The sequence below is a fragment of the Bombus vancouverensis genome, chromosome 13, assembly GCF_051014615.1.
Source record: "Bombus vancouverensis nearcticus chromosome 13, iyBomVanc1_principal, whole genome shotgun sequence".
In the NCBI taxonomy this organism is placed as follows: Eukaryota; Metazoa; Arthropoda; class Insecta; order Hymenoptera; family Apidae; genus Bombus; species Bombus vancouverensis.
In genome coordinates, this window is record NC_134923.1 from 6,973,867 (window position 1) to 6,994,589 (window position 20,723).

General features: G+C 42.1%; 2 protein-coding genes and 1 pseudogene across 5 annotated transcripts in view; 2 read left to right on the forward strand and 1 right to left on the reverse strand.

Annotated features, from left to right (window-relative positions):
* The window catches only part of LOC117160837 (uncharacterized), a 182,566-nt gene that overhangs the window by 35,418 nt on the left and 126,425 nt on the right, over positions 1-20,723 (reverse strand). For 3 of the 4 annotated variants that reach the window (XM_076623746.1, XM_076623747.1, XM_076623748.1), the window contains exon 2: positions 16,522-16,607. The exons of the other annotated variant lie outside the window; for it this stretch is intronic. The gene's annotated coding sequence lies outside the window, so the exon portion shown is untranslated. The remainder of the gene's footprint in view (positions 1-16,521; positions 16,608-20,723) is intronic. 4 annotated transcript variants of the gene reach the window in all.
* Positions 5,165-7,033, forward strand: LOC117161970 (maltase A1-like). The gene has a single exon (XM_033343760.2). The coding sequence runs from the start codon at positions 5,209-5,211 to the stop codon at positions 6,925-6,927; it is 1,719 nt and encodes a 572-aa protein (XP_033199651.1). The 5' UTR covers positions 5,165-5,208; the 3' UTR covers positions 6,928-7,033.
* On the forward strand, positions 11,901-13,774 carry LOC117161994 (maltase A1 pseudogene; annotated as a pseudogene).

Consider the following 20,723-nt stretch of genomic DNA (forward strand, 5'->3'; position numbering starts at 1 on the left):
ATGATATACCGTGATGCATGCAAGGTATTTTTCAATCGTGTCGATTGTACGATTTCTACTCGTCAATAGTTGAGAATTATCACTTGAAGTGTGAATTTAAAGCTTAATCTCTCGTTCAGAGGAACGAGTTTCATTGAAAGAGAGGAAAGTGTCGGATAGCCGTGTCTTCCATTAGCGAGAAATAAATATGCATAAAGTCTTTTTTCCTTGTCCTTCGTTAGACATCTAGTAAATTATTATTCACAGAGTCGCCCAATTTTCACGTTAATTGTTTACTGTCAACTATTCAGCCTTAAAGAAACGTCACCTACGTATATTTGCTCGACGGCCTGACACGGATACATTTTTTACTCACCGTTAATGAACAGTTTTAATTGGAACAGCCATTTTACTGTACATCATTCGCGAAGTGGTACGCACGTACAACCACTACGAATTGCACCGGTAGCTGCACCGACGGCTGTCGAAATGGCCGAAAAAGAAGGAAACAGTGGCAGTTCGGTAATTTTGCTTGACTTTGTTATTAGAACGACCTCGCGTTCGAATATTTTCGCTATCTACCGATTAATTTTTCGAACCGCTGACATTTCTATTCCCGATTCGCGCGAGATTCTACCACGGCCGTATTTAATTTTATATCTAGCAGCTGTACCTACAAAACTGGCCGGGGCAATTTCCATTTGAGAGGCGGTGCGGCCTTTAGAGACAGTTTTTAGTCGAAAATATGAATTGCAAAACTTATATATACACTGGACCGCGTCGAACGCGCTGGCGAGCCACTGTGGAAATTGGACTTTTCGAGATTGCGAGTCTCCTGCTCAAGAAATATCCATGAAAAATTCCTCGGCGCGTGGATACATCGGAAAAAGCATTCGATTCTTGTCAATCGAATCTAATTTACTTTTACCTTTCCATCGTCCTTAATTAAATCCTAGCCTGGCGGATATCAGAGCGAAGGGGAGAAGTCGGGAAAGATTGACGCCGGCAACTTTACAATCGTTTCGAACCGTTTTCTTTTGTCGCTCTTTGCATTTCAATTTTCGCCGCTCGGAGCAATTTTTCCTATTCTCGTCTAACTTCGGGCAGTGTACGCGAAGTTTGTTCGCCGAAACACCAAGCGTCCGGAAGACAGCAAAAAGATCCACGGAGGAGAGCAAGGGCCAGAATTGAAACACACGAGAGCGAAGAAGGATTCGGGATGTGGGAGTGCATAAAGGTTGGCAATCTTCACAGTTTTACCGAGAAACCGCCACCAACGTTATTCCGGAATTACAGTGGACGCACGTTGTTCCGACCGTAGCCACTTTCCTGGCACAATGTTACGTCTAAGCTAGAGACGCCTTTGTCCGGGCGAATTCTTCACAGCTAACGAAAACCCTTCAGCGCAGCCGACCATCGTGCTCCCATCTCATTTTCCTCGCATGAGATTCTGCTACAGCTCCGACTCACGGCTTGTCTGACTCCACGACCCGGTGTAATGAGCTGCCAGACATTGCTTCAGACTCACTTAGAACCGGCCCAACGAAATATCTCAGAACAACGACTACCAACTGTCCCTCACGAGATACAGACACGGAGCTGACCTCTCTGGTTTCAATGAAATGTAATTCGTGCTTTTTACGTACATGCATCGGCCCTGATGAAACAACGGGGTTAAATGAAAGAGAAAAAGGTTATTCGCGTAAGGGTGGTGTTTCGAACCCGTGTGTTGCAGCAATAAATGACAAATTCTAGGCGACGATCGGCGAGGGATATAATTTATATTTATTGAAATAATTCGTTGTTTCTATTATTCTAATGCGAGTAACGAATGACGATTTCTTCGCACCGTCCAATTTCAATGTTTGTTACTAAACATAACGGGGCAATGATCACGAACGTGAAATTAAATTTTTCCATTTTCACGGGGCATAGATGACATATTGCGTACTCGCGTATGTCGCGACAATTATTCGAAGAACGTGCTTTCATTTAATTTCATGGTATTCCAACTATGTTGATTTACCGGATGGACTGTTGCGTACTGAAAATTTAATTAGAATCGCATTGCCTGGTCGCGTGTTGTGCTTTCGATAATAATGCATGCGCGGGTTAATTAATTTGCAGTCCCGAATGCGCAACTGTTTAGCATTACGTGTGTAACGACGCTTTCCCCTGTGCCCGAGTACGGGCTATTCTCTTTCATTCCCGGCAATTTGTTCAATGCCTATCGGAAAGTACAATGCGTTTTACGCACTCCACGAACCAAAGAAATAAAAAATCATTTGAAAAATACGTGTACAGCTTTTGGAAAAAGAAATCTATTTTAATATTCTTATTACATTTATATCTATTATCTCTCTGTTTTTTTTCTAACGGATCCGATATAGTGTTGGTTATTAATTTTCATTTATATGATTTACCAAATGACCCGCTCAGAAGCCATACTGATCAACTTCATGAATGGAAAAATAGAGGAACGCGGTGGTGTTTCAAATATTTTTTAACGGATCCGATATAGCGTTGGTTATTAATTTTCATTTATATGATTTACCAAATGACCCGCTCAGAAGCCATATTGATCAATTCCATGAGTGGAAAAATAGAGGAACGCGATAATGTTTCGAATATTTTTTAACGTTTACTTAAAAATTGTACAATTATTTATGTCATCTATGTGAATAAGCTTGTGGAAATAAATTAGTTATCGTTTTAAAAACCTTACGAAAAGATAAATATAAATAAATACGATATGACAGATAAATATTACTTGAAAATCATATTTTAATTTCAATATATTCTTTATATTTACAGTGATCGACTGTATGACGTATATACATTCCTGTTTTTTTTTAACGAACATAATATAGGATTTATTATTAGTTTTTTGTTATATGATTTTTGAGATAACAATGGACGAATCTTGGTGCGTATGTTCGTTGAAAAATGCTGGTCTGAGTCGAATGAAAGTCGAGTTGCAAGAGGTGGATGCAGGAAGGACAAGGAGAGGATATCCCTGAAAAGAGTTGTGAGACAAAGTCCTATGGAGTAGCGAGCTACAACCGCGAACGAGGGCTAATAACCTAGGAAGTTAATTACGGCCGTAAACTGCAAGGGGGTTGTTTGACTATCCCTTCGTAGTAAGGGTGACTGACATAACGTGAATTTCGAAGTGTTCGCACATCGTGAAAAACACCCTCTCACCCTGCGTGTCGCAAACCTATGGAAATTAATTCGAAACCCCGACTTAACCTACTGCTAACCGCGCGCTAACGCCTGCAATTCTTTCTCATAATTATTTTCCATGTTCAAACTTCATTTTGTGATCTGATTCTCTAATACATTTACTTTCTAAGTTCGTAAATTCGATCGGAGATCAAAGCTCCATTCGAACCAAGTAATTTGAGATGTTTTTATCAAACATAAGGATTCGTTGAGGAACATGTATCAATGTAGCATAAGTGTTACGCCGGGCGACTCTCTGGCTGGCCCAGGTCACACACCGCGGGCCAGACGGACACCAGATGTCCGCTCATCCGTACGGCGTACCCTCAATAGCCTTAAGCACCCGTCATAAACCCGAGTCACTTGCCTGCTAAGGTCCTTCAGACCCAACAAATGTCTTTTCTAAATCAGTTTCCAAAGACTATTGTTTACTACGGCTTGACACGGGAAAGTTAGTTTTTCTCACGTACGATGCTTCCTACTAGCAACTTTCTATCGAGGGCGGTTAAGACCCTTCCTAGTCCACCAACCTTCGTTTGTCCAATCCGAGGCAATGTATACTGCCCTCACTTACTGACCTAAAATGGCATGAACAAAACCGATGATCCCGTGCGCTAGACACATCCATCACTAGCTTTCCTCCGACACAGCATCGTCACTCAACTTCACTTCTTCTACATCGTTGGAAAAGTCAACTACTAAGTCTAACGCTAATGCCTATCGGGGCAGTCTAAGCATAACGCGAGAGTCGGTCTCGGTATTGTCGAGCATACATTTCCTCTCCTAAATATCTTATAGTGCTACGTCCACTAATACATTAAATCCAATTATAAGAGCCCTGCTCTAACGTACATGTCTATCTTATCTACGTGCGATAAGTGATTATCTATCTATCTATGCTCATCAGTGTAATCTAAGTGTTGGAAATATATAATTTATAATTCTGTGAATCACAGTGTTATACAAACTCAATCACCCCTATTATCTCAACGGAAATCAGGGGATCGACCAAGTCGTGGTGTCGATTGTTATAATCGTAACGGGAATTTACGACTCCCGTTGACGTCTCTAATAGCGACTACGTCTCCCCGCGATTGGTCGAGCAAACACCTGTTTTGATAGACACCCGTATCGGTTCGATATCGCGGCTTAGAAAACGTATCGCCATCTGGCAAAATCGTCCAGTTTAACAAAAATAATCTTTTATCATTTATATAGATTCTTTAATTAATTAACATCGAGTTAATGATAGCAATTAGAACAGGATCATGGTATTTGGAAATTTTACAAGAATTACGCATTTTTACGTCGTTGATAATCGATTCCCTACAGATACAAAAAAGGGAGAAGATTGCCGTGACGCAGATAAATGGCGAATTTATTCGCGACGGCAGACTTCGGACCTCAAATTGGTCTCGGTAAAAAGAAAGTAAGAAACTGATCTGTTAGAGCGTAGCTGGTCGTATAATTAGTCGGGACACGACAGAAACGAAACCGGCACGCATAAACGTCTTGAACAGGCAAGGTCGTGCGGTTCTAGGTGTTTATCCGTCTTTCGAGTAGCTCGGCACTGCGAGGAATCTTATCGTGAGTTGCATTCCGTGCAATGTTCTCCACTCATTGAAAAAACTTGCGATTTTTCACGATAAGAAATCGAAACTTCGATGTGTTCTTCAACGAAAGGAAGCTGCTATCGAGTGTGAAAAAATGTTTGAAGATATAAGAAAGTATAGAAAACAATTTCGATATGGAAAGTTTCTTTCTCAGGAAAAATCAGAAGGCAAAAAAATAAATTGATACATGGTCTATGATAAAAGTCAAGTATCTAACTATCTTCTCGTTATCGTTGACAGCTACTCGAAATGGTATTATCTTTGATTAATTGAATAAAAAAGATTTGACAAAAGCGATTTCAGATAATCGAAATGTGCAAGTAAATAGATGATTAATATCGCCGCGTACTATAAAGAGCCGTTCGTGTTCCTCTTGGTTCAGTAGTCCATCATGTTTCGACTAACGATTACATCGTGTTTCTTATTGTTCGCGCTAAGCGCGGCAGTAGACGTGAACTGGTTCAAAAATGCCATCGTGTACCAAATCTACCCGAGGAGTTTCAAAGACAGCAACGGAGATGGTATCGGTGATTTGAACGGTATCACCAGCAAGCTGGAGCATATTAAAGACATCGGTGCCACTGCTCTCTGGCTATCACCAATTTATAAGAGTCCACAAGTTGATTTTGGTTACGACATCTCCAACTTTACCGACATCGAACCCACTTACGGAACTCTAGCGGATTTCGACAAACTGGTAGCCAAGGCCAAGTCCCTCGGGCTCAAGGTGATCCTGGACTTCGTGCCTAATCATAGTTCTCCCGAGCATCCCTGGTTCAAGAAGAGTGTTCAGAAGATCAAGCCATACGACGAATACTACGTCTGGCGCGACGCCAAGATCGTTAACGGGACCAGAAAACCGCCAAACAACTGGTTGAGTAACTTTGGAGGCTCGGCTTGGGAGTGGAACAACGTCCGTAAGCAATACTATCTGCATCAATTCGCTGCAGGTCAACCAGATTTGAATTATCGCAACAAAGGTTTGGATCAAGAGATAAAGAATGTGTTCACATTCTGGATGAACCGCGGGGTCGATGGTTTCCGCATTGACGCTATCAATTTCATGTTTGAGGATATCAAATTTAGGGATGAACCGAGCGCAAACAGAACCGATATTCCTAGTGACGATTACGACAGTCTGCTTCATATTTACACGTTAGATCAGAACGAAACCTACGGCACGCTCAACAGTTGGAGAAAGCTGATGAACGACCACTCCAACCGTACCAATTCCGATCCTAGGCTAATTCTCACGGAAGCATACACCACTCACGAACGTACCATGAAATACTACACAGCTGGCTCCAATGTTCCCTTCAACTTTATGTTCATTACGAGTCTGAACAACAAATCTACCGCGATGGACTACAAAAATTTGATAGACAAGTGGGTGAAAAGCGTGCCGAGTGGCAACGTGCCGAATTGGGTCGTGGGCAACCACGATAACCATCGCGTGGCGTCTAGATTCGGCACTGGACGAGCTAATATGATTATCCAGATGGCGATGGTCCTACCAGGTATAGCGGTTATTTACAACGGAGACGAAATCGGAATGGTAGACAGACCATTCACGTACAAGGAGACTGTCGACCCAGCCGGTTGCAACGCTGGTCCTGCCAGATACTACTTGAAATCCAGAGATCCAGAAAGAACACCGTTCCAATGGGACAGTACCACCAGCGCTGGATTCTCCAATAGTACGAAAACCTGGTTGCCTGTGCATCCCAATTATAAGACATTGAACCTGGCAGCTCAGAAGAGAGCAACTAGCTCCCCATATCAACTGTTCAAACAGTTAATGAACATAAAGAAACGACCAGTAATCGCAAGGGGCTCTTTAAACGTTTCAGTATTGGATAAGCAGGTTTTGGGTATTACTCGTACTCTAGGAAGCGAAACTGTAATTGTTATGCTCAATTTCGGCAATGAACCTGTCAAAGTAAATGCTAGAGCTTCCCTGTCAGTTCCTCCTGCCTTGGTAGTTTATGCTGCCGATGTTGATTCCTATCCTCGTCCAGGTACCATGGTTTTCACCAATTCGATAACTATTCCTGCATCTTCCTCCGTCATGTATACCTCTCCTAATATATATCGTTCCATGAATGAGTAATTTTGATTTTGCATTTTTTACGGGTTTTGGCAACGTTTACGAATCACCTGTACCATGTTATTGATGTATTTACGATTAATTTTTAATAAACCTTATTCTATTCGTTTTTATGGTTGTAATTTTTTAATTGTGCAGTTCCATTTAGATCTATTTCGGTGTTATTTTCCAGCGATTTTTCCATCTCTTCGTAGAATTATTCGTCGATAAACCTCGGTTCGAAATAGACAATAAACTTCCGACGCTTCCCTGCAGCTTTTATGAAAATTTAACGAACCTCCAGCATCACAAGTAGCGAACTTCCATAATTATTTGCGCCAGAAATGGCAAAACTACGCGAATATTAAATGCAAAATCCTGTTAACAAGATCACGACTGTTTAAAACAAAGTGGTTAATTGTACATTACAATTTTTATCGCACCGCACCGTCGCTGTTGTACGCTCGTCCGATTAAAAATCTCAATCTCCGCTCGCGCGTACAATATCAAGCTTCGCGATTTTTTACCGCACATCCGTTCCCTGCTGCGGCATTCCAATGAGTAAATCAATGACTACATTTTTAAAACGTGACGAATTACGTTGGTTTCGTATCGTCAGCGAATCGAAAATTTCGCCGCATTTTAAACGGCAGCCCTTTGTTTTCGCACGTTCGCGTGGAGACGCGATCTCGAAGAAGCGCGCCAACGGGAGTCGTAAATTCCCGTTACGATTTGCTAATCGACGCCGCGAATCGCTCGATCCCTTATTTCTTTTAGGATAATAAGTGTAGTTAAATGAAAGATAACGCTGTTGCTAACAGGTTATTATATATTTTCACAAACCAACAACTTCGGTGTAACACAAAATGAATATTTGCTATGAGATGACTACGAATGAGTGCGACCTGAGTCTCTAGACGGATTATCGCGTATACTGATGGATTTGTCGACTCACTGTATTCGAATTGCTGACCGCTTGACGAGATGCTTGATTGAGACTGATCTTCGGGTGTAAACCCGGTCGAGGGATGTTGACTGTTCGAAGGATGTAAAATCAGTGATGTTCGGAGACGATGCTGTGGCGGAGGAAAGCTAAGGATGGGTGTGTCTAGCGCACGGGACCATCGGATTCGTTGGTGACGATTTTGACTAAGAGAGTGAGGTAAATAGTCTTCGTTGTTAATTGGTTAAACGAAGGGTCTTAACCGCCCTCGAGAGAAAGTGGTTCGTGGGAGGAAAGTTGCATCATACGCTAGAAAAACCAACTTTCCCTTGTCAAGCCGTAGTAGACAAAGGTCTTTACATATGCTTCGGAAACAGACGTTTGTTTGGTTTTAAGGACCTCGACTAGGAAATTCCTGAGATTTATGGAAGATACTTGAGACTATTGAGCGTACGCAGTGAGTATCCGAAGACATCTGGTTGCCATGTTGCCCGCGGTGTGTGGCCTGGGCCAGGTAGAGTGTTACGCGACATAACACCCTTGACGGGGAGAGAAGTCGTTAAATTATAAATTTAGAATCGTCCGCGAACTAAATCGAGGTATCGCATAAAAATAATTAATTAGGAACGCAGCTGATGGCGAGTATTTCCAGTCGAATTTTCCACGCCGTAAATTACGGATGAATCAGACGTGGTTAAAATAGACTTTCTCTGTTCTCTTTTCTTTCGCCGATTTCCTCAGCTACGAAGAAAAAGCATCGCAGCTGTCGATCCATAGCTCGTTAATTAATTGTCCATTTACGGATTTAATGTGATTGCATTATTTAGCGCGGCGGAACTCGTTCATGAGTTTTCGAATATTCATAGAATAGTGATCGACTATATGACGTATATACATTCCTGTTTTTTTTAACGAACATAATATAGAATTTATTATTAGTTTTTTGTTATATGATTTTTGAGATAACAATGGACGAATCTTGGTGCGTATGTTCGTTGAAAAATGCTGGTCTGAGTCGAATGAAAGTCGAGTTGCAAGAGGTGGATGCAGGAAGGACAAGGAGAGGATTATCCCTGAAAAGAGTTGTGAGACAAAGTCCTATGGAGTAGTGAGCTACAACCGCGAACGAGGGCTAATAACCTAGGAAGTTAATTACGGCCGTAAACTGCAAGGGGGTTGTTTGACTATCCCTTCGTAGCAAGGGTGGCTGACATAACGTGGCCTCGTTATAACAGAGCCGCGCTAATCCCTCGTCTCGCATTGCCCTTTCGAAGTGATCGCACATCGTGAAAAACACCCTCTCACCCTGCGTGCCGCAAACCTATGGAAATTAACTCGAAACCCCGACTTAACCTACGGCTAACCGCGCGCTAACACCTGCAACTCTTTCTCATAATTATTTTCCATGTTCAAACTTCATTTTGTGATCTGATTCTTTAATACATTTACCTTCTAAGTTCGTAAATTCGATCGGAGATTAAAGCTCCGTTCGAACCAAGTAATTTGAGATGTTTTTATCAAACATAAGGATTCGTTGAGGAACATGTATCAATGTAGCATAAGCTTAGTTATAATTTATTACTAACTTATATTCTCGAAGCTTTGATGGTAACAGACATTGTGAATTACGAGTATTAAATAAAAATTAACGCGTACGAGCCTCACTGCGGATAGATCAAAGGATGATTCTACTTAAAGCTTCAATTTAGTAGGTGATTATAAAGCTCTCACAGAGAATACTACTTACCGCAATTATTTTGTCCTACAGGACTAATTGCAGGGATGGAAAAATGGCTACAAAGTTTGGTATAGTTATTTCTATGGTAAATAATGAAACGACTGCGATTAAAACACGGTCTAAAAAAGTGAAACATGGTACTGAAGAGACTGATAACTACGAGGGAAGAACGAATGTTTACAATATGAATAATTCATTGTTTCGGTGAAATTGCCCCCGGCACCGCTATGAACAATGAATGAATGCAGTTCGCAATAAGCCAAGAAGAAAATTACACGCAGAAATAATGCTATGGCGAAACTTTGTTCCTGTGGCGCGGTGCCGGTTCTACACGAGTACCATGTTAGTCCTTGCTTGTTGCGAAATCTACGGGCATGTATCTTCCAGCGTAAATCACGAGCAGAAGTATTGCATTCAGCCATTATTACTGAGAATTTGTTCTATCCGCGTTATTAAACGACAGAGAACCATCGTAATCTCAAGCATTAATTAAGCTTAAACGAAAGTTCTAATTAAACGAAGAAAACTTTCTTGTTTACCAAGCATAGTACGCCTCCTTGTGTACCAACTATTCGTCATTTTTCTTTCGTCTCTGGCGTTTGCCTGGAAGAAATCTACATATAGATGTCTGATAATGGAAAAAGATCACTTTTCTGACAAAAATCGGATACTGGACCGTGGTTCCGGAATCGACGCGGACCATGTTCTATTTCAGCGGTGTATCGTTGGCCGCGTACCACCAAAACAATGCGTGTCAGAGAACATTTTTGCGACCGATCCGGAAAACGTTTCCTTTATCCGTGGCGCGCGAGCCGGATTGATCGGTGAAAAAAATAGGCTGTGACTCGCTTTTTTCCCCTAGCTGGACAGCGATATCATTCAAATTTGATGAATATTGACAGTCGGTAGGCGCTCTGGTTGATTATCTTTATGCGCGGTTTGTTTTACAAACCAACGTTGCTAATGGCGTGCGTGCACACCAGAAACCGATTGAAAATTTCAGCGTTATCGAAGTTTGAAATTTTGATAAATCGTTTCGAATTCATTGCGTGGATCCAAAAAGGAAACTAGGTCACGTCACACTTTAACCGTCAAAAAGAGAAAAAAGAAATTGATAAAACCCTGTCAATTCCTCGATTGACTTTCGTCCGACTCTTTATTCCCCTGTGAATAATACCGATGGCTGGCTCAGTTGCATTTCTTTTCTTCTCAATTATGAAGAATTGTTATCAAGGGTGCCGGTTATAAAAATTCTGTTTCCAATACGATGTATGGAAATAGCTTGCACATAGAGCTTTCAATCTATTGTGGCGTGCAACATTTTATAGAATGTTGTGTCATTCTTTCCTCGTTACGCGTTCTTCTCGTTGAGTTTGAAGTTGATCTCTATTTGAAGTTGAAACTAACATTGTTCGCTAATAAATTGTACTCCTCTTTTTCATCGAAACAACGCGATTTCGATTACCTGTTTTGATAGATACCCGTATCGGTTCGATATCGCGGCTTAGAAAACGTATCGCCATCTGGCAAAATCGTCCAGTTTAACAAAAATAATCTTTTATCATTTATATAGATTCTTTAATTAATTAACATCGAGTTAATGATAGCAATTAGAACAGGATCATGGTATTTGGAAATTTTACAAGAATTACGCATTTTCACGTCGTTGATAATCGATTCCCTACAGATACAAAAAAAGGGAGAAGATTGCCGTGACGCAGATAAATGGCGAATTTATTCGCGACGGCGGACTTCGGGCCTCAAATTGGTCTCGGTAAAAAGAAAGTAAGAAACTGATCTGTTAGAGCGTAGCTGGTCGAATAATTAGTCGGGACACGACAGAAACGAAACCGGCACGCATAAATGTCTTGAACACGCAAGATCGTGCGGTTCTAGGTGTTTATCCGTCTTTCGAGTAGCTCGGCACTGCGAGGAATATTATCGTGAGTTGCATTCCGTGCAATGTTCTCCACTCACTGAAAAAGCTTGCGATTTTTCACGATAAGAAATCGAAGCTTCGATGTGGTCTTCAACGAAAGGAAGCTGCTATCGAGTGTGAAAAAATGTTTGAAGATATAAGAAAGTATAGAAAACAATTTCGATATAGAAAGTTTCTTTCTCAGGAAAAATCAGAAGGCAAAAAAATAAATTGATACATGGTCTGTGATAAAAGTCAAGTATCTAACTATCTTCTCGTTATCGTTGATAGCTACTCGAAATGGTATTATCTTTGATTAATTGAATAAAAATGATTTGATAAAAGCGATTTTAGATAATCGAAATGTGCAAGTAAATAGATGTATAATATCGTCGCGTACTATAAAGGGCCGTCCGCGTTCATCTTGGTGCAGTAGTCCATCATGTTTCGACTAACGATTACATCGTGTTTCTTATTGTTCGCGCTAAGCGCGGCAGTAGACGTGAACTGGTTCAAAAATGCCATCGTGTACCAAATCTACCCGAGGAGTTTCAAAGACAGCAACGGAGATGGTATCGGTGATTTGAACGGTATCACCAGCAAGCTGGAGCATATTAAAGACATCGGTGCCACTGCTCTCTGGCTATCACCAATTTATAAGAGTCCACAAGTTGATTTTGGTTACGACATCTCCAACTATACCGACATCGATCCCACTTACGGAACTCTAGCGGATTTCGACAAACTGGTAGCCAAGGCCAAGTCCCTCGGGCTCAAGGTGATCCTGGACTTCGTGCCTAATCATAGTTCTCCCGAGCATCCCTGGTTCAAGAAGAGTGTTCAAAAGATCAAGCCATACGACGAATACTACGTCTGGCGAGACGCCAAGATCGTCAACGGGACCAGAAAACCGCCAAACAACTGGTTGAGTTGCTTTGGAGGCTCGGCTTGGGAGTGGAACAACGTCCGTAAGCAATACTATCTGCATCAATTCGCTATAGGTCAACCAGATTTGAATTATCGCAACAAAGATTTGAATCAAGAGATAAAGAATGTGTTCACATTCTGGATGGACCGCGGGGTCGATGGTTTCCGCATTGACGCTATCAATCTCATGTTTGAGGATGCCAATTTTAGGGATGAACCGAGCGCAAACAGAACCGATATCCCTAGTGACGATCACGACAGTCTGCTTCATATTTACACGTTAGATCAGAACGAAACCTACGGCACGCTCAACAGTTGGAGAAAGCTGATGAACGACCACTCCAACCGTACCAATTCCGATCCTAGGCTAATTCTCACGGAAGCATACACCACTCACGAACGTACCATGAAATACTACACAGCTGGCTCCAATGTTCCCTTCAACTTTATGTTCATTACGAGTCTGAACAACAAATCTACCGCGATGGACTACAAAAATTTGATAGATAAGTGGGTGAAAAGCGTGCCGAGTGGCAACGTGCCGAATTGGGTCGTGGGCAACCACGATAACCATCGCGTGGCGTCTAGATTCGGCACTGGACGAGCTAATATGATTATCCAGATGGCGATGGTCCTACCAGGTATAGCGGTTATTTACAACGGAGACGAAATCGGAATGGTAGACAGACCATTCACGTACAAGGAGACTGTCGACCCAGCCGGTTGCAACGCTGGTCCTGCCAGATACTACTTGAAATCCAGAGATCCAGAAAGAACACCGTTCCAATGGGACAGTACCACCAGCGCCGGATTCTCCAATAGTACAAAAACCTGGTTGCCTGTGCATCCCAATTATAAGACATTGAACCTGGCAGCTCAGAAGAGAGCAACTAGCTCCCCATATCAGCTGTTCAAACAGTTAATGAACATAAAGAAACGACCAGTAATCGCAAGGGGCTCTTTAAACGTTTCAGTATTGGATAAGCAGGTTTTGGGTATTACTCGTACTCTAGGAAGCGAAACTGTAATTGTTATGCTCAATTTCGGCAATGAACCTGTCAAAGTAAATGCTAGAGCTTCCCTGTCAGTTCCTCCTGCCTTGGTAGTTTATGCTGCCGATGTTGATTCCTATCCTCGTCCTGGTACCATGGTTTTCACCAATTCGATAACTATTCCTGCATCTTCCTCCGTCATGTATACCTCTCCTAATATATATCGTTCCATGAATGAGTAATTTTGATTTTGCATTTTTTACGGGTTTTGGCAACGTTGACGAATCACCTGTACCATGTTATTGATGTATTGACGATGAATTTTTAATAAACCTTATTCTATTTATCTCGTTTTTATGGTTGGAATTTTTTAATTGTGCAGTTCCATTTAGATCTATTTCGGTGTTATTTTCCAGCGATTTTTCCATCTCTACGTAGAATTATTCGTCGATAAACCTCGGTTCGAAATAGACAATAAACTTCCGACTCTTCCCTGCAGCTTTTACGAAAATTTAACGAACCTCCAGCATCACAAGTAGCGAACTTCCATAATTATTTGCGCCAGAAATGGCAAAACTACGCGAATATTAAATGCAAAATCCTGTTAACAAGATCACGACTGTTTAAAACAAAGTGGTTAATTGTACATTACAATTTTTATCGCGCCGCACCGTCGCTGTTGTACGTTCGTCCGATTAAAAATCTCAATCTCCGCTCGCGCGTACAATATCAAGCTTCGCGATTTTTTACCGCATATCCGTTCCCTGCTGCGGCATTCCAATGAGTAAATCAATGACTACATTTTTAAAACGTGACGAATTACGTTGGTTTTGTATCGTCAGCGAATCGAAAATTTCGCCGCATTTTAAACGACAGCCCTTGACGGGGAGGGAAATCGTTAAAGTATAAATTTAGAATCGACCGCGAACTAAGTCGAGGTATCGGATAAAAATAATTAATTAGAAACGCAGCTGATGGCATTTCCAGTCGAATTTTCCATGCCGTAAATTATGGATGAATTAGACGTGGTTAAAATAGACTTTCTCTGTTCTCTTTTCTTTCACCGATTTCCTCAGCTACGAAGAAAAAGCATCGCGGCTGTCGATCCATAGCTCGTTAATTAATTGTCCATTTACGGATTTAATGTGATTGCATTATTTAGCGCGGCGGAACTCGTTCATGAATTTTCGAATATTCATAGAATAATTACATCGTGGCGCTCTCAAGCCGCGGGAAGAGACGATCACGGTAGAGATTTTATCTTCCGTGGTAATGTTCCAATTAAAAGTACCGCGATACCTGGAATTCGCTGGATTCCATAGGGCGAAAACGAAAAAAAATTAGTTCGCCAACTTGGTCCGTTAATTCCTAATATAATCCGAAGTTCTTTTGGTTATTACTTGAGAAGCAGCTTCCTTCACTTCCGGAAATTGTTATCTTCGAACGTTTCTCCCTTTGAGCGTTCGCCCTCTGTCAGATTTCATAGTCAAACCCTTGACTCGTAAAGTGCACCGTTTTCAGGTAGTTAATGACGTTAGCAGGGTAGAATAAACCATTCGAATAAGTCGTGTCGCGTGATTCGCAGCTAACAACCTTGGTAACAACAGACTCAATTCCTAGAAATATTCCGTCAAGTTGGTAGAGAGAAAGTGGAGAGCATTGTTTGGTCGTTCTCTGGAAGACGTAGTGAGTAAGAGGGGATGGGCGTGAGGGGCGGCGAGAGGCAGCATACCGTTGGAGGCCGTATACGCATACGAGTGCCTGAGTGGAAATTCTCAAGTTTTCATGCAGACAGCCTCCAGTGTGCACCGCCGCGGCGCTGCACCAATCACGTTGAGTGCACATTCTTCAACCTATCCTCCTATCTCTTGTTCCCGTTATTTCTCTTCCTCTTTCAGACGTCGCCGAGACACTTGGAAAAGGTGCGCCCTCGCGCACACCATCGACTTCATTTGTATACACACGTTGTATGTATTCGCAACGTGCTTTCGCATCCCGTTGAGAATCGACGTAGACATCTTTTTCTCCTCTCTGATCTTTCTCTCTTTCTTTCCCTCCGGCCTCTGTTCTTCCGGCATACGAATTAAGCTGCCACTTCTGCACGATAAGATCAATCATCGGTGGTTTGTTTCTCTCTGGCCTCTCAGGAGCTGAGGAACAGTTGTCGCGATAAGTGATAAGGCGCGGTCGACCGATCCGCGAGTATTCCATTTGCATTTCTGTCATGCCTCGTTCAATAGACCGTGCTTGATATGGTGAACGAGAAGTTTGTCCTATTTTGATATTAACGCGTGCATCGAGCATCCAATTTTCGTTATCTACGACGCTGCTTGCATTCGTATTGTCACGAAAACAATTACTCGTCGGTATAACGAAGAAAACGACGCTGATAACGACAAATTTAATCAGTTTTCGTCACTGGTCGTGAGGCAAAGTCATACTCCAGCCGTTGACGGAATACCGAATAAGAAAGTCCTCGATTTTCGAGGAAGCACGCGAGCTATATTAAAACACTTCCCGACAAAATTTCATTCCCGGCTAGGTCGCATCGTAGACATCGCTGGCGTTCCAGTGTACGCCCAGCAATCTGTACCAAATATTTTGACGATGAACATCCTAGAAGTCTCATCTTATTTGCCGCGCGGTAACTCACAGGCTCTTAATTAATTCGCGGCCTTCTGCTGGGCTCCCTACTCCCTCGTCTTCCGGCGACGTCCTTCTCTCTTTGCAGTCGCTTTCGACGCCTGTTTCCTTCCTTTCGATCCACGGACCGTGAATTTTCGCGCACAACTCAGGTCGCCGTTTCAAAGGATTGTCCCGCGATGCAATGCAAAGAAGGGAAAGAGAAAGAAGCACGTTGCATGGCGAAGGGTTGCGTACGTTTCACAAGTGTCACGTGAGAATCACGCGAACACCGAGCTCTCCGCGTGTTCTTTAATTAATCCGTTAGGGAAGAGAATCGAATTTCGTGAGCGACGTCGCCGTCGTAACCCTCGGCTACGGTTATCGGGCGACGAACGTTGCCTCGTTAGCATAAGAGAGGCTGCATTATCATAAAATCGAAACACGTAACGAGCGAACTAAAAATAGTCAAACTCACCCCTGCTCGCCGCCTGAATTCTATTCGGGGGTGACTATCCTTGACTGGTTGAACGAGCCTCGTTGCCCGATACAGAGTCGATGTACCTGGAACGTTAACGTAACGTATAACCTCAAGATATTCCTTGCTCTTTAAATACCGAAAAAAACGAATTAAGGTAGACATTGATTTAATAAGACATTAAAATTTACAATTAATACTTCCATACTTGACATACTATATATTATACGAAGCATACAATAAGCGATAAATGTACTTTTCGATCAAACTGATATGAAACCATCATGAAACCATCGTGAAACCTATCTGAAACGTATCGTGAAACCATCCACGAAGATGTACTTCTATTATTGTCGATCAATAAAAAACAATCATTATTTAGGTTAGGATAAATCGAAAGAAATCAGTTTCGAAAGGCCGAAGATTACATTGTTTTTGTGTCACTCTGTACTACACGTACTTCACCGTCTCGCTTTAAAGGGGAATTTTCAATCAGCGTAGAATGCATCAGGACGATTATGGAGAGGAGCACGTGCTTCAGTGCGTTTCCAAGGATTCAGGGACGCCTTGCTCACGATTCAGCGATAAGCTATCGTTCCATCGGTAAATAGCGAACAGGGATCCCGATTGTTCTCCCCTGTTTGCCGGCGTGTGAAATGTCCCCCGTGAGAGCGTCGATCGAGTGTATTGGTTTTCCCGATCGCGACCGGGGGCAGGTCATCCTATATTGACCGGCGGATTTTATACTCGGCTCGAATCCAATTATCCTGAATAATTTATCGACGAATCACAAACGTTAATGACATCGGGCCGAATTAAGCGAGCTTTCGAAAAATGCGGCGGCGACCACCAGTACCGCGGGAGAATACGTTTCTGTCGCCAATTAGTATTCATGTCGCGGATAAAGCTCCCATTTTTACATCGGACCGGCACGCCGGCCAGTTCGATTATACGCGTTGTACGGCTGTCGACGCGCATTTTCGAACCGACGCCCACGATAACCGACCTCGTGTTCTCGCGTTTTTGATTGCTTTTCGATCGGCTACCATCGCACGCCATCCATCCCACCACTGAATCATCCGCGTTTTCGCGATCATGCGTTTTTTCTATCAAATGTTCCACTCTGATGCTCTTTTTATCCATAATTGACTTTGAGTACCATCCTCTTTCGACTTGCCCGATCGAACGTCCGCCATATCTATCAAAGCTTTGTTTAGTTATCGCGAAATCGCGAGCAGTATTCTTCTTCTTGATCCTGGCTCGTTCATCGAGATCACTCGTCATCTTGGCAAACCTATTCCGCCGAGGGTGCAAGAAGCTTCACAGAGCGAGGAAGCGATCGTTCAACGTCGTTGACAGGGCGGCGGCGCAAAAACTAGGCGACGGATGCACCGAGCGCGTTAAACGGGAAACACTTTAGCGGAATTCAGAGAAACCTGGCTTCCTTCCCGAGGAAAACCGGTCTAAGTGGCTCCGAAATTCTAACAGACGCCGATGTGCCTAAAGTATTAGCTGCTATTTATCAGTTAACTTTCCGTTCTGGTCGACACCTCCCAGGGAATATCGCTTAGTCAGTGCTGGTCGGGGTTCAGGTCGGTGAATAGGGACGCGAGGGGAAGCTAAGAATCGAGCTCGAGAGGAAACTTTACCGTTCCGTGAGATATATCTTTGGACTTCTTTCGTTTGACACCGCAGCGGAAGCTTGGTTCGGGAAGTTTTAATGATTCCTACCAGACTGTTCCCTTATACGTCAGGAAGATACTTCGAGGAACTGATGGATTTCTGCAAAACATAGGTTCAATTTTTTCGAACAGTTTCTGTCCGAGAATGACGCATAAAAGAATGTACGTAAAACTCGATTTAATGCAACAATCAATTTATCGACCATAAGCGTGACAATATCTACTGATATTTATTACACATCGAATGCTTTTCATTAATTTTATTTTCTAATTATTTTAAGACAAACTTTTTATTTTATTTCGCTTAGTTATTCTATTCGTGGACTTTTAATATACGTTTCCCAACGAATTGAAAGAAATATACAGTTTTACTATAGACAGGTTTTTTAATCTACGAGCCCAATGAGGGAAAGTCAGCAAGCGATGCTTCCACCGTATGCGAATCCTCGCTTTGCTCACGCCATACGCTATAGTTAGTTTTGTTATATTTTATACTTTAACTTGAAATGTTTCCTATAATCCATAATTTAACATTTTCTGCGTCACGCATTTTCTGTTTACCAGCACGAAACGGAATTGCTAGTTAATAAACAATTAAATCCACCAGCTTCAACCACGTTTTCAATGGGTGCCATTTAAACGATCCGTCAATGAATTTTCTCCTTCATTTTTATTTATTTCGTTACGTGAAATATTTCTTCCAATTATTCTATTTATAGGTGAATTCAGATCGAAGCGAATTCTAAATTGTCGATCTAAATTCATTCGACAAATAGAACAGATTTTTTCCATCTGCGTTGAAAATACTCCGGGGAATCGAAATATCTCGCGGATACGCGATAACTAATAAAACGCGTCAGTGATTTTTCAGCGATTTCGCCGCGCGTAAATGTTTTCCTTTAATGAAATTCGATTTCTCCCTCGTCGCCTACCTCCTTTCTTTTACGCTCTAACTTTTGTGTTTACACGCTTCGGCCCGTTGCATGCAATGAATAATAGTTGGTACGCATCGTTCGCTTCGTTCGCTCTTTCATTGGGTCTGTTTGCTCTGATAACAAAATATCGACATACATATTAGGTTGTCCGAAAAGTATCTTTCTTTTACAGACACGTCTTTTACAACAACGCATCTTTATACAAACATGTAACCTAATCTGTCGAACGTTGCGATCTTTATTTTAATAGAACAAAATGGATCATACGTAATTCGATAAAATAATATAAAACGAAAAATGTTGCGCATCCATTATTTCCTTATAAAAGAAACTTTTCGGACGACCTAATATTTACTTATGCGAATTCAGAAGTGAATAACGCGTGCTAATTTTTTAAAATTCAGTATGTATAGTATAGCGTTTCGGGCAGCATTCTAGTCATTTAATCACGCTTCGAGTTGGTTGTACTCCAATGTCGTTGAACAAGTTTGCAAACCAAATATAACCACAACGTTAGTCAGTATGGGCACGTACAGTGTATCCAATTAGTCAGTTAATTAAAGATATTCAGTGGTGTTCTCGGTTGAACGTGGCAAGAAAATGAGAAGTGGAAACGTGGCAACGATAGTATCAAACGTACCATTTTTAATTCGCCTGTCCGGCGTGTTTGCTGTATTCGTCTGGAGAAGTTAACGAACTTCCCTATCGTGTTAAAACATTATCAGTCGGAGGCTTTACAGCTCTGGCTCGTTGTAATGTCGTAAAGTAACTTCGAGTCGTGATATTGTCGCTGCGACGCTTTTATGGTTAATAGCGTGTCATTTAATTATCATAAACGCGACCGGGCCAGCGAGTTTCCAGCCGAGGAACTTTTGTTTTAAACGCTCTGTAACGAAGTTACGACCGTTCATTGAAACGTCTCTCTTTGAACGTCGCGTAGCCGATTGTCCCGCTCGAAACACGAACGAGCAACTTCCGACGAAGTCAGCCCACGATTTCGCTCTTCCACTTTCCATTGCTTTAATCACGAATCGATGAATATTCCGTGTAATCACGAAACATCCACCTTCCTCGTTCTCTTCTCAAGTTAATTTTTTACTTTTTATATACAGAAAAAGCATAATATTTTGATTATTCATTTGATTGTAAAACTCTACGCTTTTGTGCATCTTCGAAATTTCTCACGAATCATAAAAATCCGCAGCCTAATTATCAGTTACTCTTGTTGATGTTGAACTGTGCCGGATTTTTGTATTAAATGTTACTACACTAGATAGTATACATAGAAACCACTACCATTCCACGACATACTTCATACACTACCTCTACGAACACGCACGTGCATCACCGTACTCGATTGCTGTTACACGTCCAGTATGGACTTTCCTGGACAACAAATCCAGTTGCGGTGGTTTCAAAAAGCCATCAGCATCGAGGTTGTTTGCATTAGTTTGGTAAAAAAACAGCATTGTAACCCGAGTCCAGCGACAAATTCGGGAACGTGTCCGATCTAGACGCAGGCCGGAGAGTGTGTAACTGGACGCAGACGTGGCTAACTGCATTAGCTCGTTGCCGTGGACCGGAG

What these genes read in the sequence shown, in the direction of transcription:
- LOC117161970 (XM_033343760.2), top strand. Translation starts at nt 5,209, where the DNA reads ATGTTTCGACTAACGATTACATCGTGTTTCTTATTGTTCGCGCTAAGC.